The sequence below is a fragment of the Oncorhynchus gorbuscha genome, linkage group LG04, assembly GCF_021184085.1.
Source record: "Oncorhynchus gorbuscha isolate QuinsamMale2020 ecotype Even-year linkage group LG04, OgorEven_v1.0, whole genome shotgun sequence".
In the NCBI taxonomy this organism is placed as follows: Eukaryota; Metazoa; Chordata; class Actinopteri; order Salmoniformes; family Salmonidae; genus Oncorhynchus; species Oncorhynchus gorbuscha.
This window is the reverse complement of record NC_060176.1, coordinates 33,274,393-33,300,288: the sequence shown is the minus strand read 5'-3', so window position 1 is coordinate 33,300,288 and position 25,896 is coordinate 33,274,393. Positions and strand designations below refer to the sequence as shown.

Sequence of the window (25,896 nt, the reverse complement as noted above, 5' to 3'; positions counted from 1 at the left end):
TTCTTAGTGTTATGAAATGTGATAGTGTATTATCTCCAGTGACGAGAACCATGTAGCTATGACACGTTCCTACACAATTACCTAATTTCACAGACGGACCACTTAGAAGTTAAATCATGGGTAAGATTTTTATTGTACTCACTGATGGATCATAGGCTTTCACAAAATCGACTGGAGTTTCAATTTTTTCTGGGGGTCGATTATCCCTTTAAAATGCCTACTTTTTCTTGACATACTTTTCTCCAATTAAAATACTGCAATGATGAAAAAGTATTCCATATAAAATTATAGATGAATCGGGTTCATATCTAAGGCATAGTGGAAATAAAATAAAAATATACTTTGATCACTTTATGACAATTTAAATGTCTTAAATGTGATAATACCTTAGATGTTATAGTAAACACTACTTTGATTGGATGGAAAATCAGACATGAGAATGTTTTGATAATTCATTCATAGATTTTTCTATTGTATTTCATTATAAATTACATTTAGTGGCGTAATCCATCCTGGAGAAGTGCCCTTCATTAAGTTTAAAGATTTGAGCTCATACCAATCCAATGTTTCACCAACTGATGTGCAATGGCCTGTCTTGGCGGCACGGTAAAAGCTGGTTTTGTTCCCTTGACAATGACATCTATAACCTGCATTACACAGACATAGCACTGAGTTAATACATTGTAACAATACAAGTTCACTGACATAGTTTACATGACTTCAAACACCTCTTATTACATTCAGGTGATGTTTTGTTTCCATCTAGCCCTATGTTATAACATGTAAATCACAGATTAGGAAAAGTAGCATTTACCTGTTGCCGTGTAAACCAACGAGCCTCTTCAATTTCCTTTTCATCGACTTTGATGTCTGTTGATATGGCAACAGCCAGGCATCCAATCATTAGTGAGGAGGGCATTGGCCAGGGCTGACATGACACATACTGAACAGGACCCACTTTGACCCCACTCTCCTCCTCCGTCTCTCTCCTTACTGCATCCTCAATGGCCTCACCTGCATAGAGAGATGTCACTGACATCTATCTGCACACTCCAAAATCAGACTAAATATTAAGTGTTTTGTTTAGTGTGTTGAGATAAACTACCTGGTTCAATGAATCCAGCAAGACATGAAAACATCCCAGCAGGAAAAGTCTTCTTTCTGCCCAATAAGCATTGGTTGCCATCTGGGTGAATGACCAACATGATCACCACAGGATCTGCATGCATAACACGACACATTACATAAGTCAGATCATTTTGACCTGATATTGAGGTTAGAACATTATAATAATGATTAAGAGAAAAAAAACATGCAGTAGTTCAGTTTCAATTAACAAATTCAAAAACAGGAGGCTCTTTACCAACTCGTGGGTAACAAGTGTTGTGGATGCCTTGTCGGCTTCTGCAGTCTTTGTTGAAGCAGGTCCTCTTATAGCCTCCTTCCTCCACATTGGTGTTACTCCCACATGTTGGGCAGAAGCTGTATCGGTTGTGCCAAGCGAGGACAGAGCTGGCTTGGGCTATGATTCCTGAGGGGAAAGGGATCATCATTTTTTTTTGGGGGGGGGGTTTACTAAGTCCACATTTTGTATGCTTTTTCAATAATATTTTGATGAAGAACCTCCCAGAGAAATACTCACCAGCCTCAGCCTCACTAAGTTTCAGAAGACCTGGCATGGGTGGTTTGAGGAAGAAGCTATTTGGATTGGTGAGTTGGAGATGATCCATGGGATTGTCATCAGTATTGAGAGCAAACCACGCAGTGGGTTCATTCCCTTCTTTTGGAGGAGAGGATGAGGAGCTTCTCTGCTTCTCTACTCCGAGGAAGATGACTGTTGTTCCAGATTTTTGAAGTAGTTCTTTATTAACCGAGCTTGCATCAAGTCGACACAGTTTTATACCTGGATGGGCTGTTTTGCTCTCCTCGGAAGCAGACACAAGAGGATTCAAGTTAAAGAACAAGATGAACACTGTGTCTGGAGAAGACTGTTTTGCTTCTAGCCACTTGCTGTCAGACCTCTTTTCACTCATTCTGTTGAAAACTTCTCTGGTGAAGTAGTTTTCATGCTCTTCCATTCTGTCGCTGGGTAGAATCCGTTGACATTTGTTCTCAGTCTTTGCCAATAACCTGGCAATATGTCGGTGTCCCCAGAATTTGGCAATGTCATAGGCAGTTTGAGCAGATTTATTGACTAAAAACATATCACACCTTGAGGGAAAGAGAAGTGTGATCAGTACACACTGATGTTATCTTCATGTTTACATGGTTAATTATCCGCTATCAGGTAATTCATTCACTAGGAACCAAATGGAAGCAAATGGAAGCAAACAGGACAAAATGGGGAGGGACATACCTGAATTCGTATAATAGAAACTCTTGTTTTCATTACAAAACGTTTTCCATTGGGAAACATTTTGCTACGGTGTGTTATTAAAAAAAATATATATATTTTTTTACCCCTTTTTCTCCCCAATTTCGTGGTATCCAATTGTTAGAGGCTACTATCTTGTCTCATGGCTACATGCTCGGGGGAGACTAAGGTTGAAAGTCATGCGTCCTCCGATACACAACCCAACCAAGCCGCACTACTTTTTTACACAGCGTGCATCCAACCCGGAAGCCAGCCGAACACCAATGTGTCGGAGGACACACTTTGCACCTGGCAACCTTGCACTGCGCCCGGCCCACCATGGGGGTCACTGGTGCACGATGCACCTGGCAACCTTGCACTGCGCCCGGCCCACCATGGGGGTCACTGGTGCACGATGAGGCCCTCCGGCCAGGCCCTCCCCTCCCTAAGCTGGACGACGCTAGGCCAATTGTGCGTCGCCCCACAGACCTCCCGGTCGCGGCCGGTAACGACAGAGCCTGGGCGCGAACCCAGAGACCCTGGGTTTGCGCCCAGGGTCTCTGGTGGCATAGCTGGCGCTGCATTACAGCGCCCTTAACCACTGCGCCACCCGGGAGGCCCCTTCCCTGCTGTTATTTTAACCATATGTTTAGACATTTAAAGGCACACTCTAAGATGTCAAAGTGGGCCACCATAAAAACATAAACAAACAAATGCATCCCATGCCATTTTCAAATACAAAAATAACTTGATTTCTATGATATATCTGTAGTGTTCAAGATTGACATTCCATGAGTACTTGTTTGAAATATGATTTTATCCTAATAGACCTACAATCTCCTGTGACAACAAAAACATACACAATGGAGTAATAGTTCTCACTTACTTACTTAGAAAGTAATATTTAGACAATGTAAAACAGCTGTAATAATCTCATGTATCCATGTAATTTTTTTGTTCAGTATGTTTTGATATTTACCCATTTGAAAGTAGGTTGTCTACAATATCAGTGTGTCCATTCCTTGCAGCTAGCATCAACGCAGTCCAGCCATTCTCCCCACTTTCATTGACCAAAAAGCTGGAATGAGAGATCATCCCAGAGACTTTTGCCAGGTCTCCTCTGGAAGCATAATCCAGGAATCTCTCCAACAGCTCCTCTTTGGGACTCATCTGAATATTTGCCATTTGAGTGTGATAGTATACCTGTATAAATATGATAGAACATAGTTTATGTTTTGCTATGCTGTGTATGCACTGCCATGTGTTTAATATACTGTATGTGTTTTTATTGAGCTGCCTTCTTAGCCAGGTCTCGCTTGTAAAATAGGTATTCTGACCTCAATGGGACTTCCTGGATAAATAAAGGTTTAATTAAACAAATCTTTACTCATGTGTGTATGTGATATTCGGTTACTTGAGACTGAGATTGAATAAAAGAAGTAGGCCTACATCAATTTGCCTATGTCTAGCAATTTACTAACTGGGAGTAATGCCGCGTTCACGTGCTGGTCGCAACTAGGAACCTCACAACTTTCTGACTTGCTAACTGGTTGTGCCGAGTTCAAAGTTGGAAATGTCCTAGTTCTGACTAACACGTGAAAGCGGTATAGAGAGCAATAGTAATGGCATCTTTTTGTAAGCACCAAAGGAGGCTAACTCCACTATGGATCGTTGGGGAAATGAATGGGGTTTCGGAGGGTTTTTGGATAAACGCCGAAAATAAGGTCTGTGGAAACACAGGCTTAGGAGAGTTTATATGTTTTGTTCTATGAGATAACCTTCATCAGCTAACAATAATAATAATAAATTACATTTGTAGAGCGCTTTTCTTTTGCAAACATCACTTTTTCAGTATTTTGAAGCATTTATGTAATCAAAAATAGCACATAATTCATGAAGATCATATTAACTGACTGATATTCAGGGTGATAATTTGGGTTTGGAAAGTTGAAGCTCATTTGCTGCATTTCTATACAATGAATTAAACCTTAAAATTCCATTATCACCTTGGCTGCTGTAAGTTCATTCACCTCAGACGATCTACAAACACATAGCCTATTAGCTATACTATTGTAATGTTATACCCTTAAGGGAAAGCTTGGCTGGAGTTGTCACAAAAAAAATGCACCACCCAAAAATGCACCACCAAATAAATGCACCACCCTCTCCAATAGGGCTGTTCGATATGGCAAATAAATTGTCACAATCTATATATTTTTTCATTCGATAACGTTAATTATCAAATAATGTTTAAAAGGTGCATGTCTGCTTCAGACTCAAGAATGCATAATGCCTGAGCATTAGAGCGTTGGGCCAGTAACCGAAAGGTTGCTAGATCGAATCCCCGAGCTGACAAGTTAAAAATCTGTCATTCCACCCCTGAACAAAGCAGTTAACCCACTGTTCCCCGATAGGCCGTCATTGTAAATAATAAGTTGTTCTTAACTGACTTGCTGTCATGTCGTGTATGTAGGTGGCAGGGAAGTCAGGCGCAGGAGAATCAAACTTGGTATAAATGGAGTATTTTAATAACTTAAAACACAAACTCCAAAATCAAAGTCCATAATAAAATAAATGTGGGTACAAGAACCCGTCGCACACCAATCCATGAAACACGAAAATAACAATAAACAATCTCTGACAAGGACATGAGGGGAAACAGAGGGTTAAATACACATTTACATAATGAATGGGATTTGGAACCAGGTGTGTAAGAAGACAAGACAAACCCAATGGAAAATGAAACATAGATCAATGATGGCTAGAAGACCGGTGACGTCGACCGCCGAGCACCGGCCGAACAAGGAGAGGAATCGACTGTGAGCTACACATAAAATTATACTTTAAGGAAAATTAATCAATCCATGTTTGCGGCCAGGGAGCATGTACCTGGGGTCAATTAAATTGATAAGCCTCTTGAAACATTCCTTTTTGACTATGCTAATTATAGGCATGTCATTAGCAATGCGATGCATAATAGCATAAATGATGTCTTTGTTTTTTCAATGTTTGCTTGTCGGGCATAAACACTGTCAGTGTTGACTGCTTATTGGGCAAACATGCCTAGATTGGCTGGTGCTTGAGGGGCATTTATCAATACCGTGGAGCAAACTGAAACTTCCTGCACGTTCCGAAGAGTGATTTTGCTTCAGATGTTGAAAAAGATTTGTCGTATTAGCAGACCTCGTAGCCACCCATCTACGGCACAATTTGCACCGGACATTGGTCTGCTCTTTGTCGGACTTCAAAAAGCAAAACCACTTCCAAATTACTGAAACAGTTTAACCCTTTTTATCAATCATTTCTTTGTTGGAAGCTGCTCCTTCTCCATGGCTATAACTGCCACTGTTTTCGCCTACATCACACCTTTTTGTGGTTAGTGGCTACTCCATCACTCGAGGTGCTAAGTGTTTTTTGTGGGCGTATACCTCTCCACGTGTATATTGTCACTTCTCCGCACGTTCCTGCTGTGTCAGAGGTGAAATGGACTGCTGTACCTAATTATTCTATATCGACATTATCGAAAATGAATCTAAACGTTTTTATATCGTTATTGAGGGAAGACATTCCCTCTAATTATTGATTTATCGCTCAACGCTACTCTCCAATGTTAAAAATATTTTAACATGACCCTTCCCTTGTAATGTCAAAAAATTGCAAACGCTCCCCCATCAGAATTAACTCAAAAATAATGATTACCACCACAAATAACAATAACTGTAGCAACCCTGTGTTTATAAACAAGGATATTGACTTGACCATTTCAGCATGGTTTTGTGGCACAGTCGATTCCACACAGGGCTACAAACCAGATGATTGAGGGTACTCCGACCATCACCAACGACCTCACTCTCGCTGCCTGTCTCATTACACTTTGATCAGAGCCGGCTGCAGACAATTATCAGCTAGGGAGAAATTCCATTTTCAACATTTTGATGCTATATTTATAATTATATAAAATATATGCAACGATTTTCCGCCATCAGGTTTCTGTGCCATTGCACCACAACTACCATAAGCAACGCATAACTGCATACCGATTACCCGACTTTGAGCGCTTCTTCATGGTTTGCGTTTTCAACACCACAATCAAATTGACATACCCTATCTCGACAAAAAATAAAATACATCACTCCCTACTCCGTATCAAAGGTTTGGCTTGACAATTTCCGAATGTCAAAATTGTTGGTGTAACAGATGTCACTTTCCATTCATCGAATGGCTGGTCCGCAGTTTGGATGCTAGAATTATATTAGAGTGGAGTGGATGAACATGTGCAGGTAGCCTACAGGAGACTTCTGAAGTAGCCTTATGCCACACATAAAAAGGTAAACAACAAATATTTAGGCTATATTGAAGCGTTAGGTTCTAGGTCAAGGAAGAGCTGCTCAGATCGGGAAGGAGGCAGAATGGTGTTCAGGTTTCATGAATAACTGGGCCTGCTGGGAGCATAGGCCTAGGTGGCTGCACTATATAGGATGACTTAGGAGAATGATGATCGGCAACAAACAGCACATCAGTAGCAAAAATACAGACTGTCCTGCACTGTGCCCTTCTAGACTTTCTAATCTGTCAAGAGTAGACCCAAAACTGCCCAAATGGAATGAAACATTCAAATAACAGGGATTTTGTGCCATTATTCAAATTACACTTTCACTGCAGTTTACAGCCTAGACTAGAATTGTACTCACTTGAAAACAATAATGCAAATATTAATTGCATTGTGGTGTTGTAGGCTAGTGTAGGTATGATCATTTTAATGTCCTTAAGGCCATACCTAATTGGCTCAGGGATTCAAAACAGCAACCTTTTGGTTACTATCCAAACGATCATGGCTCATATAGCAAAGATTGTAACAGTATAATGGTTTTGGAATGACATTCACATTCCCTAATCCACTATATTGGTGTCAGGTGTTTCTGTCAAGTATCTGTACTGCACATGTGATGGAAGAGTATGCAAAACAAATGGGCGCCTGATTGATACAAATCTTCATTATATTATTCTGCCAGGTAGGCCTACTTAGAAGTCAACATTTAATTGTGAAGGTTTTTGGGGAAAAAGTTAGAAAAATGTTCAGCATGCATCACAGAGCCGATTGTCTTTAGAAGTATTTACTTCAGGCTGACGACTACCATCAACTTAATTATGTACAAAATATATACAATTTGAAAGGCAGACAAAAACTAAATATTTTCCTGTCACTGTTTGCGATTCACAAATTATAATTTTGATTAATCGCTATTTAACCGAACTACTACTAGTTCTACTACTACAATGGCGAAGCACATCATTCAATTCATCACAAAAGAATCATATGAATTCAAGGAATCACCATTTTTTAAAATTTTACTATTATATATCCATTACATAGTCAATTAAATTTGTATGGCCTAAACAAGATCAATAGGGGAGCTGTTTGAGCTGCTCAATGATGCACCTAGCCTGTACACTGCCTATCAGCTAACCCTCTATGTTCTTGTGGACTTATATTGAAAATTGGTGCAGATTCAAATCATTTTATGTGTGGTCTGATTGCTAATTAACCTATCGCAGAAGGGTATGTGTTAGAAAGGGACAACAGAAGAGAACCACAAGATGCAGGACTCCTTGTTCCCCCAATATCTAAGAAAATAGATGAATACATGGATTTTTTTCTACAGACCTCTTATGTGAGAGAATCAGATGTTTCAGTCTTGTAAGTAATGTTTACGTACCTACGCCTTGGACAAATAATCCTTGTCTGAGCATGAATGGCCCATATGGCAGAAGTCTATATCCTGTTTCTGTCATGTAAGGCAGCTTGATGTACAAGTAAATTATACCCCCTGAGAGCCAAGCAGAGGCATCAGGTCCCAAGGTACTGGACTGATGAACTATCCTTGCTCTCTCTGCTTGGTCGGCTCCACACTCTCAACTGGGATTCCATACCACTGACTATTACGGGGGCTGAGTCCCTGGCTTGTTGCAAGCAGGGGTGGCGTTGGAAGGGGCCACATTGTCTCTCGGTCCCCCTGTTCCAGTCTCCGTTGTTTATGCTGCAATAGTTTATATTTTTCTAGGGGCCTTGATCAGCTTGCCTCAGCTGGTGTACTGTGTCTTATCTGATGTAACAATGCATCTTCCCACTAACCCCCTTCTTTTGTCCTTTTCTACATCTAATAACTCCTGGATGAGCCTGGCCCAAGCCTACTTGGACGTGCTGCTGATCCTGGACTGGGGCTGAGGACCCTTGGGCGTGCCTACCCCTAGCCCCTCCCTGCACCCCCTAGCATGCTTGTACCTAAGCTAAATACTGTATATTCCATCTCACCCTCTTCTTCTCCTCTTCTGTCTTAAGCCTAGTCCAGGACAAATAAATACTTTTATATTGAATTTATATTGAGCATGATATTTTGTCAAGGACAATGTGTAATCTGAGTCTGGGAAACCAGACCATACTGTAGGCAATGAAATTATTCCAAAATACTATCAAAATAAATATAGTTTTCTAATGATTATCTATAGTACATTAAACATTTCCATTCTACAATATGGCACCTGACAAAGAAAACTCTCAAAATCCTATTATATTTGTGGTGTGGTCTGTCCCTCACAGAATAGGCTGCAGAGGAGAAAAGCACACAAATGTAAAAAAATAAATAAAATAAAAAGTTACCTCCGTAGGAGTTAACACACACCCATCTAAATACAGCAGATAAAGCACATCTAGGACTACAGACTAACCAATCAAACAAGGGTTAGGGTTGTTTTATCCATTAGCATACTACTTAAGCCTATCCAAACATATCCACAATTTCATAGGGGATAGGTCTAACATATCTATCTACAGACACAATGTTTTACTTTTCATGAGAAGAGGAAGGAGAAAACATTTAGGGGGAAGTTAGGAGAGGAGTGGTGAAGAGAAAACCGAGATGATGGGGTGGAGAGTGTTCGACTTTATTTTAAGAGAGAGGGTTCTTTGTAGTTTTTGGTGTTTTTAATATAGGGGGAAAAAATCATAAAAATGAAATCTAGGCAACCAGTGACTTTGTGCCCCCCTCTCTCTCATGTCATATTCCCATTGCTAACGTTAATTATTGCTATAGATTCTGTAGTCTAGTGGACAGTTAGTATATGGAAAAAATGCCATTCTTCCCATTATGTACTAGTAGAGCTGGGACACCAGGTGGGTGCAATAATTATCAAATTGAATGGGAAAACAGCAGTACTCAGAACCTCTAGCCGCTGTAATCTATGTTCTACGAGGGCAAAATTACGATCTGATAACACAATTCATGTTTGTATAACATCATGTAATGTATTGCTTAGTAGAACGTATATTTGTCGAATTGTAGCTAGATTTTCGGCAATGGTTCCTTTTGCCACGTGTGATTCTGTAGAAACTAAGAACAGTCTGCTGTACAACTCGACGCTGTGTACAACGCAAACTCTCGTTGTAGGAATGGGACTTTGACCCCACAACAGTGACAGAGTAGCAAGTGGAGAATTTAGCTATGAAACAACGAAGTGCAGACTAACTGCTACAGTAGGTGTTTTTTCCACATTCTCATTGGTCCATCCGACGTCAATCAAATGTAATAATGCCCTTTCACATGATGTAACTTTGTTTATATTTGGTAGACCTTAGCCCCTTCAAAAGATATGTTGCAATATTTTAAACACATGGATATTTCAAGATTCTTAAGATGTTGCCTGTCCGGCAACTATAAAAATGCTGTACTGCTTTTGACAAATATTATTATTTTGGCTGCAGGACTCCGGTTATGTCACAACTCCATGTTTAAACTATAGGCGATACGAGAGGAAATATGCAACTTGTCACGCAAAACCATTATATAGCTTTCACCCGACATGTAACCTATATCGAGTGTCACTAGATAAAACCAACGGAATAAGGCACTTTCAACCACTAACCTTAGTACGTGCCTGCGGTCTGTAGTCCTCCCGAGACTGGCCCAAATGGTTGTATAATTCAGGAGCAAATGCAACAGCGACGCTGGCAAGACATGCTTATTACACTCAAACACTATCCAACTGGTCTAAAGCACTAAAGTCTAAACTTTAGTGCGATTATTTTCCAATGCTTATTGATGCATATGTGTAACAGTATATTCAATGTTATGCTTAATTTATACAAATTCTTCAGATACGAAATACATTTCAGACTGACGTACCACACAAATCCTAGTATTGCAAGTGAGCATGATTTATTGTGTGGCCTAACCAGATTACAACCAGATTACAAATCACACATGACTGTTTGTGGTTGATGTTAATTTCATAATGTACAAAATAGGCAATAACAATGTTACTTAAGAATATAGAGGCTTTGCTTTTAAAGATTGTTTTACATTTGAAATAAAAAATGTAACGACTGTCATCAAAAAGACAAGACAACACACAGAAAACAACCATTGTTCAGATACAAAAAAATCTAATGGAACCTTAATTATTGACCAAACAAATATTTAACATTTTTAAGAAACACAATGTAAAATGAAAATATTTAAATCTCAGATAATACTAACAATCTAGCTATCGTCATCAAGGGGGCAATGAAAACCAACCGGTGTCAAATAATACATAATGACAAACAGCCACAACAATTTCTCATTGGCCTGTTATATCCCCCCATCCCTTACACATTAGTTGACTAAATGTAATTTAAAAAAGCATTATATATAAATAAAAACAAGTCAAAACACTTCTGACTGCATTCAAGTCGGCTAACTGGTGTGTGATTTTAGCATGGAATAATTTAGTTCACCACAGCATTGAGGCTCCAAGAGGATGTGACCTACTGCATTCTACATGTGTAACTAGCCTGGGTACTAGTCTGTTTAGGTTACACTACAGTCTTTGTACTCCGTGTCATATGGCAAATCTCAGTACAGGTGTGTTTAGCTGGAAAAGGAGTGGCAATGACTGGAATGATAGCTAAAAAGACAGGTACCCAGACTAGTGTATAACTACATAAATTAGCAAAATGTGTTTATTTAGACACTCCGCAGTATTGTTATGTGACATTACAATTAGGTCTACGGTACTTGTGAATTGTTATGACAGACTACTTATGGTAGTGTAGCCGCCACTTCTACTAATACTTGATGTAAAGAGAATGCAATTAGTACACAATTAGTTCCATAATATCCCCATGCACTTTGAGCCCCCCCCCCCCCCCCCCCCCCCCCCCCCATTCTATAAATTCCTATTATAACAGTTCTGGTCAGTTAAATTGAGAGTGCGAGGAATTTTAAGAGTAAAAAGTAAGGACACTCTGGTGGTTGCCTCGTACTAAGAGAATAGGAGGCAGGTCTTTCGACAGAGTCTCCAACCAGCACATGTAGAGGGCACTGGACACCGTTCCCTTCCGGGCCAATGGCATGCTCCTGTTGGACAGGGAATGAGTCAGTCGGTCAGAATGATGGACGAACAGACAGACAGTATTAAATAGATAATTAAATAGATCAACAGTCCATTTCAATACCATCACTTTATATTTGTGTTCTAGACATAATGTAATATTATAACTACTTACATAACGATGAGTTTTGCTGAGTTTGAGTGTTCTTTCAGCAATTCATTCAATCTGATCTGTCGGTTAGTCTGTGGAAAAATAAATAGGAACAACTCAGCTTATATTAGTTATATATACAGTGGGGCAAAAAGTCAGCCACCATAATTTGCAAATAAATTCATTACAAATCCTACAATGTGATTTTCAGGATGTTTTTCCCTCATTTTGTCTGTCATAGTTGAAGTGTACCTATGAAGAAAATTACAGGCCTCTCTCATCTTTTTAAGTGGGAGAACTTGCACAATTGGTGGCTGACTAAATACTTTTTTGCCCCACTGTATATGCGAATAAAACAACCTCTAACTTTCCCCAGTGTCATCCTCCCTCTATATCTGTTCAATAAAATTAGAAATGAACTTAAAAATCTGTTTTTAAAAAGATCCAGACCTTGGCCTTGTAGAGCTCCAGCTCGTTGTCTGAGATCCTCCAAGGCTCCTCAGCCTTCAACCTTTCTGCAGCCTCCTGCTCCATGTCGTCCTCCTTTAGCTTATACGGCTCGATCATTTCCTCAAAGCTAAGCACACTACAAGAGACAGGTAAACGGTACACACAATGAACGTCATTATTATTGCATTATAATTATGATTACATTGTCATTATAGTCCTAGGCTAATGGTTTCTTTGTACTTCACATATTGCACAGTTTCTTTGACGGAGGCTTCTCAGTGACCTATAAGTGACTTCATGTTGAACATGATCTTGTGGCCTGGCTGGTTTAGTGGTAATGCTGCATCCTCCAGCCACATATCTACAGTGTTGGCATAGGTTTGAATCTGGTATACTGCCCTATGGTACAACCTCACCCTATCTTACCCTACTGTTACCCTCTTTCTCTATCTGATCAATCAAATCTGAAAATACATTTAAAAATATATATATTTATACAGTATGTAAATAGAGTATGATCTTGACACAGCAGGCATCTTACTTGTGTTTCTTTGGCTTGGTGTTGATGTCCCCGAGCACATAGATCGCAGAGAAATCTATCCTGAACTTGCTGAGCAGAGCAGCCATTCTATTAAAAAACAGGAGAAAGTATCTCAATTTTTCAGACTCAGTTGATAGGTCATAGCGCTTGCGATACCAGGATCGGAGGTTCGATTTCGGCTGGGGCCACCCATACAAAAAATGAATGCATGCAAAGTCGCTTTGAATAAAAGCAGCTGCTAAATATTTGATTATATTATAGATTCCTCAACCTCACATCATGACTGAAGGAACGATAACTTACGCCCTGCGATCATGGTCAATCCTGTTGATCTTTCCACCAATAAAAAGACGGATTTTGCAGTCCTTCCACTTCTTTTTTTCCGTGAGCAAGTACGGAATCAACAGAGCCAAGCCTGTAACATTTGGAACAGATAAATAAGGGATGATGGTCATAAATGAAGACTCTTTGGGGTCCAATCTGATTGTTGACACTTGGGTCATATTCATTGGGGCTCACTGTAGCAAAGTGTTTTGTAACAGAAAATTAGCTTTTCCTGTTGGATATAATGCCTATTCATTTCGTGCATACGAATATAATCACGGCATTGACTTGCCATACTGTACCTCCGTCATCAAACAGCCACCACACATCCACTGTGCCTTTGCACTGCTTCTTCTTGAACTGCTGGCTGGCCTCCAGAAGCCTTTGGTCTGTGAGGCTCAGTGGCTTAGCGCTTCTCTTCGTCTCTGTGGAGCAACCACATCAAAGGCAGTCACACAGTTATTATCAAAGATGGTAATTGACTGTGGACTGTTAGAATTTCCCATAGGAAAACATGTCTTACTAGCTGGGCATGCACAGTTGAATACTAGGCAGTGCATCCATGATTTCACAGTTATTTTTTGTGATATTTGTGGGCAAAAATGCTAAATTTTGCTGTGGCAATTCTGGCATTTTGTATGGCAACAAGGCACATGCACAGAGGGCTCTATCTTGTGCAGAGCACAAGCCCATTTGCCCTTCCAGTTTTTTTAATACATTTTTTGTCGTTCTTGCTCTGCACCCACTGCCTCCATGTCATTGGTACATTCTCATATATGCTTCAGAACTAAAATGTTGCACGTCTTGATTCAGCATTGGCACACAAAGGTGGGCACGCTGCGCATATTCAGATTAGTGTCAAATTTGCAAGCACTTGCATAATATACAGGGAATTGTTGATTTAGAAAATCCTGGAGGGACTGACCAAGACACATTGTAGCTTTTCAAATGAGCATAAACAGTAGACATTAATTACTTTGGTGCAAGTTAGGCCTGTTTATGGTTGTTTGGAGCTGGTTTCCTGAACCCAGGATAAGTCAACTGGACTAAAAGTGGACTTCAAGACATGAAGGCTTAATCTTAGACTTAATCTGAGTATTTCTGTTTTACAACATTACCTGTGAAGCACTGTGCCTATATACTGATTCTAGTCTAAAGATTACCTCTGAGAATGAGAGGGCTGTTTTGAGCACTGGTGATCAGGGATGGAGGAAAGGAGTTACTGTCCTCGGAGTCTTTACCAAGCATGTTGACAGACACCACTACATCCTTCATACCAGCGTCCTTCTTCTCATGGGATGACAGGAGCTCATCTGGAGAAGGGGCAATCAGACAAATCTCAGAGCACTTTATCTAGTCCTTAGGTTTGCGTCTGAAATGGAACTCTATTCCCTATATAGTGCACTACATAGACCTCTGGTCAAAAGAAGTAATAATAACAGAAGGAAATCTCAGCGCTTTATAAGTACACTACAGAGAATAGGGTGCCATTTCGGATGCACCCTTACTACTGTGAAAAAATCCATAGAATAGCTAGAAAGGGGGTGTGCTCAATCCATCTGAAGCTATCCACTGAAGCTAAGCTTCCATCTGAAGCTATGTCTGTACTACTAAGGAATGTTAAACTTGATTGTGAGGAATGAGTGTGTTGAATGAGTGCTCCTGGGAAAATGAAGAACACAGCATGACACAATACTGTACCTGGGTCTTGAATATGGGAGATATCAAGACCCTCTTGTAGTCTGATGATGACAACACCATGCTGCAAGTCAAAGGCATCACTGAAACACAACCATACAACTTGTTACTAACACTGAAGAGGGAATATAGTATAAGAATAGATGGCCAAAGTGATTTCAATCATGATTTCCTCAGGAAAGCATTTGATGTAGGGTGAAATTGCCTCTATATGCTGATCTTGGGTTTAGCATTTTCCCGTCTAATGGTTAAGGTCAGGATTGGGAAGGGGAAGCTGATCCTAGATCTGTACCTAGGGGAATCTTCACCCTAGAGCAAACCATGTAGTCAGTCAAACTAGATACACTTACTGGATGATGTTGATATACATTTCCACATCTTTCATATCGCCATCACTCCAGTTGTTCTTAAAGCCCATCACAAGTGTGTTGGGCTTCAAACGCCCCAAACCTGTGGCCTTGAAGATGAAAAATGTTTACATCAACATATTAATATTGGAAGGCCATTACCTGACTCTTTCAATAAAAATCCCTTGAACAACATGCACAAAGTGTAGTCATAAATACCTCTTTATGCGGCAGATAGCCTAGTGGTTAGAGCATTGGACCAGTAACTGAAAGGTTGCAAGATCAAATCCCTGAGCTGACAAGGTAAAAATCTGTCGCTCTGCCCCTGAACAAGGCAGATTAACCCACTGTTCCTAGGCCGTCATTGTAAATAAGAATTTGTTCTTAACTGACTTGCCTGGTTAAATGAAAAAAATAATAATAATAAGGTTAGATGGTGTTTGGCACATTGAAAAAGATCATGATAGACAAGAGCCTGGGAACCAGTTCATTTGTGCCATCATGCCACTCCTTTCCACTCCTGGTCATGAAAAATACTTAACATGATAGCATAAACATATCTGGGGCCAGGCTAGGCACACACCATACTGAGGATATACCACATATTATAGCAGTGCACTGCAGAACAATCACCTGTAAAAGGTACTGAGCTCCATGTCTCAGGTCTTCAGCAAACACAGGGGTGTAGAAGGCCTTGATGCGATTCTTCAGCAGCCAGCGCTGGTAGCGGGCATGATCAAGAGACATCTCCTTGAAGTTTGGCCGACGGGACACCTTAGGATAATGAAACAATCTGTTACTCCTAAAAATACAAGTAAGCTGTAAACTATATGTAAGATGTATACTGTGTATGTACAGAGATGCTTTGTAATTGATAAGGCTTAGCGGCTAGGCTTGTAATGATACGTACCGTGCGGACGTGGCCACACACCATAAGGCCTACGTTCTTAGTGAATGCGTTTACCAGATGGAGTAAAGCAGGCCGGGCATTGGGGTATCCAGTCATCACCAGACACTGGGGTCTATCCCATATGAAAAAAAAAATAATAGTCCATGTACGTTTTTCAGGATACATGTGACATTTTTAAATTGGCCAAATAATGTATTCTTTTAAAAATGTACTTATTAGATTTTAATACATTCCAACAAATATTAAGTATTGTACTTACAGTAAAATCTATATATACGTATATATGTGTGTAAAATTGAAATCACAATATCTGTTAAATGGATCAGAAAATGCTTTTAAAAATACATTCTGAAATGCATTAATGTATTTTAGATTGTTTTTTACATATATATTAGGTAAATATATTAAAACATTTATTTGGAAATGTTTTGTGAAATATATTCCAACAGGCACTTAAAAATTATCTGTACATTTTTTTTAAATTAAAATGTATGGCAAATATACAAAATGTGCCAAATCATATTGTAACAAAATGCAATGAAACATTAGTAGGCGCAGTGTACAAACTTAACCTTTAAATTACAGAACGCAACATGACACATTAAAACCACCTAAAGTCTAAGCCCTGTCTACTAAGCTATATGGAACTGTTTTAAGAAGGTCATACCAAGGATCATTTAGCTCTTTGATTTGGAATTTTAAGACTGATTGAAGAATACATTTTTTAAATTTAAATTGTTTGATGAAAAACAATTGTGGGCCTTACTGCTATTAGTCCATACAAAAGCACTGAATAACAAATTCACTACAACAGTCCCCGCAAAAAATCTAAAGGAAATTTGTTCTGAAGTGAGACAGGGATGTTTCTAGAACTGTTCATTAGCCCACCTAAATACATCAATATATCAGTCAATATATTTTCTCTGTGATTTTATTTTTCCGACAACCGTTCCATCACATCTTAAACATCCTATCAGGGGGGCACTAGGACCTGGGGGAGGCTGCTGCCGCAGAGGCTGCTGCACACGCTTGTGATAGTTAGAACTACCAGTAGCTATCATTTTGGAAAAGGCTCTGACACAACGAATTCATGCAGATAGGCCACGATGTGAATGTGTGGTAAGTTAGAACAGAGAGAGAGAGAGTGTATTCACTACTATAGACTTTTGTCATAATCAAAGCTTTGTTAACCAATATGTTTTATTTATTTATTTATTTCCCCTTTATTTTGCCAGGTGGGCCTGTTGAGAACAAGTTCTCATTTACAACTGCGACATGGCCAAGATAAAGCAAAGCAGTGCGACAAAAACAACAACACAAATTTACACATGGGATAAACAAACGTACAGTCAATAACACAATAGAACAATCTATATACAGTAAGATTAGGGAGGTAAGGCAATAAATAGGCCATAATGGAAATAATTACAATTTAGCATTAACACTGGAGTGATAGCTGTGCAGATGATGATGTGCAAGTAGTGATACTAGGGTGCAAAAGAGCAAAAAAATAATAACAATATGGGGATGAGGTAGTTGAGTGGGCTATTTACAGATGGGCTGTATGCAGGTACAGTGATCGGTAATCTGCTCTGACAGCTGATGCTTAAAGTTAATGAGGGAGATATGATATGTCTCCAGCTTGAGTGATTTTTGCAATTCGTTCCAGTCATTGGCAGCAGAGAACTGAAAGGAAAGGTGGCCAAATGAGGTGTTGACTTTGGGGATGACCAGTGAAATATACCTGCTGGAGCGTGTGCTACGGGTGGGTGTTGCTATGGTGACCAGTGAGCTGAGATAAGGCGGGGCTTTACCCAACAAAGACTTATAGATGACCTGGAGCCAGTGGGTTTGGTGACGAATATGTAGCAAAGGCCAGCCAACGAGTGCATAGAGGTCGCAGTGATGGGTAGTATATGAGGCTTTGGTGAAACGAATGCCACTGTGATAGACTACATCTAATTTCCTGAGTAGAGTGTTGGAGGCGATTCTATAAATGACATTGCCGAAGTCAAGGATCGGTAGGATACTCAGTTTTACGAGGGTATGTTTGGCAGCATGAGTGAAGGAGGCTTTGTTGCGAAATAGGAAGCCGATTCTAGATTTAATTTGGGATTGGAGATGCTTAATGTGAGTCTGGAAGGAGTGTTTACAGTCTATCCAGACACCTAGTTGTCCACATATTCTAAGTAGTTGTAGTTGTCCACATATTCTAAGTCAGAACCGTGCAGAGTAGTGATGCTAGTCGGGCGTGTGGGTGCGGGCAGCGATCGGTTGAAGAGCATGCATTTGGTTTTACTTGCATTTAAGAGCAGTTGTAGGCCACAGAAGGAGTGTTGTATGCCATTGAAGCTCGTCTGGAGGGTTGTTAACAGTGTCCAAAGAAGGGCCAGAAGTACACAGAATGGTGTCATCTGCGTGGAGGTTGATCAGAGAATCACCAGCAGCAAGAGCGACATTATTGATATATACAGAGAAAAGATTCGGCCCGAGAATTGAACCCTGTGTCACCCCCATAGAGACTGCCAGAGGTCAGGACAACAGGCACTCTGATTTCACACACTGAACTCTATCTCAGAAATAGTTGGTGAACCAGGCAAGGCAGTCATTTGAGAAACCATGATTATTTAGTCTGCCGATAAGAATGTGGTGATTAACAGAGTTGAAAGCCTTGGCGAGGTCGATGAAGACGGCTGCAAGGTAGTCTTTTATCGATGGTGGTTATGATATCGTTTAGGACCTTGAGTGTGGCTGAGGTGCACCCATGACCAGCTCGGAAACCAGATTGCAAAGCGGAGAAGGTATGGTGGGATTCAAAGTGGTCGGTAATCGGTTTGTTAACTTGGCTTTCGAAGACTTTAGAAAGACAGGGCAGGATGGATATAGGTCTGTAACAGTTTGGGTCTAGAGTGTCTCCCCCTTTGAAGATGGGCAGCTTTCCAATCTTTAGGGATCTCAGACGATACAAAAGAGAGATTGAACAGGCTAGTAATAGGGGTTGCAATAACTGCGGCAGATCATTTTAGAAAGAGAGGTGGAAAGCATGGCCAGCCGTAGATAAATGCTTATTGAAATTCTCGATTATAGTAGATTTATCAGCGGTGACAGTGTTTCCTAGCCTCAGTGCTGTGGGCAGCTGGGAGGAGGTGCTCTTATTCTCCATGGACTTTACAGTGTTCCAAAACTTTTGGGGATTAGTGCTACAGGATGCAAATTTCTGTTTGAAAAAGCCTTTGTTTTCCTGACTGTGTATATTGGTTCTTGACTTCCCTGAAAAGTTGCATATCGCGGGGGCGAATTGATGCTGATGCAGTACGCCACAGGATGTTTTTTGAATGTGACATGCTTATTCAAGATGGTGAGGAAAGCACTTTTTAAAAACAACCAGGCATCCTCTACAGATGGGATGAGGTCAATATCCTTCCAGCATACCCGGATCAGGTCGATTAGAAAGGCCTGCTAGCTGAAATGTTTTAGGGAGGGTTTGACAGTGATGAGGGGTGGTAGTTTGACCGCGGACCCATTACGGACGCAGGCTATGTGTCACGTTCTGACCTTTATTTCCTTTGTTTTGTCATTATTTAGTATGGTCAGGGCGTGAGTTGCGGTGGGCAGTCTATGTTTGATTGTCTATGATTTGGGTATTTCTATGTTTCGCCTAGTATGGTTCTCAATCAGAGGCAGGTGTCATTACTTGTCTCTGATTGAGAATCATACTTAGGTAGCCTGGGTTTCACTGTGTGTTTGTGGGTGATTGTTCCTGTCTCTGTGTTTGCACCAGATAGGGCTGTTTTGGGTTTTCACGTTTCTTGTTTTGTTAGTTTGTTCATGTGTAGAGTCTTTATTGCTACTCCTACTGCTCTCTCTTCGTCCGCCCACGTGTTCTCGCACACCCCGAGAGCTTCTGGTCAGCGGGGTGGTGGCATAGGGATCCTTATCTCTCCCATGTGGTCATTCTCTCTTTCTCCCCTTACCCATCTGTCTATCGCCTCCTTTGAATTTCATGCTGTCACAGTTACCAGCCCTTTCAAGCTTAACATCCTTATCATTTATCGCCCTCCAGGTCCCCTCGGAGAGTTCATCAATGAGCTTGATGCCTTGATAAGCTCCTTTCCTGAGGACGGCTCACCTCTCACAGTTCTGGGCGACTTTAACCTCCCCACGTCTACCTTTGACTCATTCCTCTCTGCCTCCTTCTTTCCACTCCTCTCCTCTTTTGACCTCACCCTCTCACCTTCCCCCTACTCACAAGGCAGGCAATCACCTCATCTTTACTAGATGCTGTTCTTCCACTAACCTCATTGCAACTCACAAGGACCACTACCTTGGCACACTTCCCACACTGCCCCTCGGATGGACCTCATCTTTACTCCAGATCATCTCTTCCCTTCTCAAACCTTCTCCAACCCTCTGATTCTGCCTCCTCAACTCCCTTTCTGCATCCTTTGTCCTATGTCCCCCTCCCGCTCCGTGGCTTGACGACTCAATGCGAGCTCACAGAACAGGGCTCCGGAAGGCCGAGCGGAAATGGAGGAAAACTCGCCTCCCTGCGGACCTGGCATCCTTTCACTCCCTCCTCTCTACATTTTCCTCCTCTGTCTCTGCTGCTAAAGCCACTTTCTACCACTCTAAATTCCAAGCATCTGCCTCTAACCCTAGGAAGCTCTTTGCCACATTCTCCTCCCTCCTGAATCCTCCTCCCCCCCCCCCCCCTCCTCCCTCTCTACAGATGACTTCGTCAACCATTTTGAAAAGAAGATCGACGACATCCGATCCTCGTTTGCTAAGTCAAACAACACCGCTGGTTCTGCTCACACTGCCCTACCCTGTGCTCTGACCTCTTTCTCCCCTCTCTCTCCAGATGAAATCTCGCGTCTTGTGACGGCCGGCCGCCCAACAACCTGCCCGCTCGACCCTATCCCCTCCTCTCTTCTCCAGACCATTTCCGGAGACCTTCTCCCTTACCTCACCTCGCTCATCAACTTATCCCTGACCGCTGGCTACGTCCCTTCCGTCTTCAAGAGAGCGAGAGTTGCACCCCTTCTGAAAAAACCTACACTCGATCCCTCCGATGTCAACAACTACAGACCAGTATCCCTTCTTTCTTTTCTCTCCAAAACTCTTGAACGTGCCGTCCTTGGTCAGCTCTCCCGCTATCTCTCTCAGAATGACCTTCTTGATCCAAATCAGTCAGGTTTCAAGACTAGTCATTCAACTGAGACTGCTCTTCTCTGTATCACGGAGGCGCTCCGCACCGCTAAAGCTAACTCTCTCTCCTCTGCTCTCATCCTTCTAGACCTATCGGCTGCCTTCGATACTGTGAACCATCAGATCCTCCTCTCCACCCTCTCCGAGTTGGGCATCTCCGGCGCGGCCCACGCTTGGATTGCGTCCTACCTGACAGGTCGCTCCTACCAGGTGGCGTGGCGAGAATCTGTCTCCTCACCACGCGCTCTCACCACTGGTGTCCCCCAGGGCTCTGTTCTAGACCCTCTCCTATTCTCGCTATACACCAAGTCACTTGGCTCTGTCATAACCTCACATGGTCTCTCCTATCATTGCTATGCAGACGACACACAATTAATCTTCTCCTTTCCCCCTTCTGATGACCAGGTGGCGAATCGCATCTCTGCATGTCTGGCAGACATATCAGTGTGGATGACGGATCACCACCTCAAGCTGAACTTCGGCAAGACGGAGCTGCTCTTCCTCCCGGGGAAGGACTGCCCGTTCCATGATCTCGCCATCACGGTTGACAACTCCATTGTGTCCTCCTCCCAGAGCGCTAAGAACCTTGGCGTGATCCTGGACAACAAACTGTCGTTCTCAACTAACATCAAGGCGGTGGCCCGTTCCTGTAGGTTCATGCTCTACAACATCCGCAGAGTACGACCCTGCCTCACACAGGAAGCGGCGCAGGTCCTAATCCAGGCACTTGTCATCTCCCGTCTGGATTACTGCAACTCGCTGTTGGCTGGGCTCCCTGCCTGTGCCATTAAACCCCTACAACTCATCCAGAACGCCGCAGCCCGTCTAGTGTTCAACCTTCCCAAGTTCTCTCACGTCACCCCGCTCCTCCGCTCTCTCCACTGGCTTCCAGTTGAAGCTCGCATCCGCTACAAGACCATGGTGCTTGCCTACGGAGCTGTGAGGGGAACGGCACCTCAGTACCTCCAGGCTCTGATCAGGCCCTACACCCAAATAAGGGCACTGCGTTCATCCACCTCTGGCCTGCTCGCCTCCCTACCACTGAGGAAGTACAGTTCCCGCTCAGCTCAGTCAAAACTGTTCGCTGCTCTGGCTCCCCAATGGTGGAACAAACTCCCTCACGACGCCAGGACAGCGGAGTCAATCACCACCTTCCGGAGACACCTGAAACCCCACCTCTTTAAGGAATACCTAGGATAGGATAAAGTAATCCTTCTCACCCCCTCCCCCCTTAAAATATTTAGATGCACTATTGTAAAGTGGTTGTTCCACTGGATGTCATAAGGTGAATGCACCAATTTGTAAGTCGCTCTGGATAAGAGCGTCTGCTAAATGACTTAAATGTAAATGTTTATTCAAGAACCACGAATAGAAACCACGCTGCATTTTGGTCCGCCTCTCCTTCAAGTCAAGAAAACTGTTACACTATGGGGCAGTGATCGCTGAGATCCTGGTTGAAGACAGCAGAGGTGTAGTTAGAGGGCAAGTTGGTCAGGATGATAACTATGAGGGTGACTATGTTTACAGATTTAGTGAGGCTGCCTTTAAGTTACAGTGTAATAGACGTTGCGAGACAGCTAACGTTAATGTTTACGGTGTCTTTAAAATTCGACATAAGTCATGTGGCGATGATATCTAATTAACATTGTATTTAACGTAGTTTTGCTATCTGTGCCAGGCTATAAATGAGACAGAGGACGTAACATCATGCACATATCTTTTCATACTCAATTGCTTTCATTCAGTAGGCCATTGCAAAACAATTATCAGTGGGTCATGTGTAGAAAAGGTGACATAGTGTTGATCACAATGTCATTGTATTATCCTCAATTTCTCAACTGTAGGCTAGCTAACGACTATGGATATACGGATATTCTTTGAGAGATGCAGTGCCAGCAGCTCTGTCGAAGGCCAATCCGGTGACAAATTAAGATTTTACCAGTTCAAACAAACAAATCCAAACTGAAACTGATCATCACATATTAAGCCTTGAGTTATTGTAAATATGAGTTTAGTAACGATACATGTCAAAACACAGCAGACAAGAATGAGGGAAAGAAGCTGGAGGCTGACAGGGGCTGAGAGGTTAGTGATAAAAAAAGCATGTAGATATTAAGCTTTCAGTTAAATTTGTACAGAATATGACAGCATATGTTTTACTTTTGTTAGGCATAAATACATTTTATTCATGATATCTTAAAGGGTCATGCAGAAAGAGAGGCTTCTGTGCTATGCAGAGATCAACATGCAAGCTGTATAAGTGAGAGTAAGCCCAGACCCCCCTAAAAGAGGCTTAGCCCCCTATCCATGAATCTCTAGTGACTTCCCTGCTGAGAGATATAAGAAGATCAGGAAACATGATATATACATATATTTTTTTACATGTATTTAACCCCTTATTTTTAGCACTAAACAGTCTCCTAATACATGTACTTCCATTCATTTTTTAAACTGGTACCGGGGTACCTTCAGATGAGTCTTGTGAGGCCTGTAGGCATCCTAGAGCAAAACAACCGACATGTACTTGTCCGTTAGATTCTGACCTTTGCACATATTAGTGTGTAGCCCAAACTGTTCGGACACTACAGATAGAAGTTTGCAGATCGTCTGTACTGACTTCAGACGAGTCCCAAGATGCTTGTGGGTGTCGTAGAGCAAAACAAAGAACACCATCGTGTTTGTGAGAAATTTGTGAGAAGACCGATTTTTGGGATGTCTCAAGGTCTGACAACACCACTCTAGCTGTGTCACCTTTCACCGCAGATGCAGAAGTGCGACAAATGCAACAAAAACCTTTTATGGTGACTTTTTTTTACGATACTAATTAGATTTCTGCAGGGCGAAAATATTATCTCTAGCTTTCTTTTTACTGTCTTGAAAATCCGTCTCGTTGGAGGCCAAAAAGCACTACACTCCCAACAAGCCACGCCCCCAATACTTCTAATAGGTTGCCGCCGCTACAATATATTTAGTCAGAATGCATTTGTATTGTACATGACACATCCTAATTTAAATGACTACAAAATTTAACTCATAATTACCAGTTGTGTAGGGCCATTCAGGTGTATTTTTCCCAAATGTGGTAAATTAGTTACCGCTTGGTTATGCACGCACCATAACACCTCTAACCGTCCACTGTATAATACCACTCATTGGAAGCACAATACCAACATATACACTTTCACATATTGTGGAGCATCGTACAATGTATAGTTTTTGTTTAAATTGATAAAGACTGAAATAAAAGAGTAATTTAAGATAATGGTAAAGAGTAATTTAAGATCCCGAATTTGCATTTTAGATGATAATGAATGGACAGGGTGACCTGATCCTAGATCAGTACTCTTGCTCTGAGACACTTGGTATAAATGGGCCCTGATGTTGAACATTGAATGTTGTTGCTGAAGTACACAACGTCAAGGTGCAGGGTTCATTCCATAGTACGTGGGTATTTTTTTAGTAGTGTGCAGTATGATGTGTAACAGTTACGCTGATGCTCCTCTAAAAGGATCTGCTGCTGTGCTACCTGAAGTTTTTGACGTGGTCCTCTACACCAGTGAGAAGGAGGCAGTGTGTCAGGGCATGGTTATAGATCAAGGCTTGAGTGGAGGAGCCCCAGTTAACATCTGTGTGGGAATAAAATAAAAAATGAAAAAAGAATGAAGAAAAAAATAAAACAATAGATTAGAGACGAATATTGAACAGAAGTGTAACAACAGCCGACATCAACACTAGAATATAGTGAAAATACATGTAGTATTATAATATGTGTGTATGATAAAGACACAGTGTTCTTACAGCAAAGAGAAAATATTGGCCATAATTTTCTGTCCCAGATTACATTCAAATACTATGTGAGAAGAGGACCATTTACCTGGTTTCTTATAGCTGACATATACATAGAGAGCCAAGACAATGATATTGGTCATAAGGGCGGCCCACCAGTTTACAACAAACATGACAGCACAACAAAGCACGGCTCCAGCCAGCGAGACCCACTTATTGAAATATTTGAAGCTTGGCCGCCATCCTATTTAGAAGGGAGAGAGTACAGTAGAACAGAACATTAACAATGAATTCATATTGACAAAACACAGACTGGGAATATATATGTAGTGACATAAGTGTGTAAAAAGTTAGAACGTCATTTAACCCTTTACACTCGCGGGAATTGGCCTATAGGGACAGGTCTGAATTGAAATGTTTCTTACAGAAGAAATATAAAAGCATTTGCATAACCATGGTAGCCATTGAAAGGGAAAAGTTTGGAGATAATGGGAAAATTATTAGACCAAAAGGTGGAGACAGTTCACCTGACACAATGATGAATCCAAACATTACACTGTTGAATTTATGTGCATTTTACATTTATTGTACTTTTCACCGCGTTTGTTGATAGCGAAATCTGAAAATACTCTGGATACATGATAGGAATATTCCTGGAAAGACAAAAAATTACAAAGGTTTGAGTGAGAGGACTAACTAGTGTCGCCAAGTGGCAAACACCTCTCCAAAGTGTGCACAGTTCCTAAGTCATTTTAATGC

General features: G+C 41.4%; 2 protein-coding genes across 2 annotated transcripts in view; both read right to left on the bottom strand.

Moving 5' to 3' along the window:
- Positions 1–114: 114 nt before the first annotated feature.
- nudt12 (nudix (nucleoside diphosphate linked moiety X)-type motif 12) lies at positions 115–10,410 on the bottom strand. The gene is made up of 7 exons (XM_046346529.1): positions 10,274–10,410; positions 3,333–3,556; positions 1,643–2,211; positions 1,364–1,531; positions 1,106–1,219; positions 815–1,014; positions 115–647 (listed from the first exon to the last, which is right to left on the bottom strand). The coding sequence occupies exons 2-7, from the start codon at positions 3,536–3,538 to the stop codon at positions 537–539; spliced, it is 1,368 nt and encodes a 455-aa protein (XP_046202485.1). The 5' UTR covers positions 3,539–3,556; positions 10,274–10,410; the 3' UTR covers positions 115–536.
- A 139-nt stretch (positions 10,411–10,549) lies between these two features.
- Positions 10,550–25,896, bottom strand: part of LOC124033972 (solute carrier family 12 member 2-like) — a 46,913-nt gene continuing 31,566 nt past the window's right edge. Inside the window, exons 14-26 of the mRNA XM_046346528.1 lie at positions 25,226–25,381; positions 24,878–24,977; positions 16,144–16,255; positions 15,867–16,007; positions 15,237–15,343; positions 14,890–14,969; positions 14,352–14,501; positions 13,491–13,613; positions 13,168–13,279; positions 12,865–12,951; positions 12,324–12,459; positions 11,898–11,965; positions 10,550–11,748 (exon numbers count right to left, since the gene is read on the bottom strand). Of these exons, the coding sequence (XP_046202484.1) occupies positions 11,613–11,748; positions 11,898–11,965; positions 12,324–12,459; positions 12,865–12,951; positions 13,168–13,279; positions 13,491–13,613; positions 14,352–14,501; positions 14,890–14,969; positions 15,237–15,343; positions 15,867–16,007; positions 16,144–16,255; positions 24,878–24,977; positions 25,226–25,381 (1,508 nt within the window). The 3' untranslated portion in view covers positions 10,550–11,612. The remainder of the gene's footprint in view (positions 11,749–11,897; positions 11,966–12,323; positions 12,460–12,864; positions 12,952–13,167; positions 13,280–13,490; positions 13,614–14,351; positions 14,502–14,889; positions 14,970–15,236; positions 15,344–15,866; positions 16,008–16,143; positions 16,256–24,877; positions 24,978–25,225; positions 25,382–25,896) is intronic.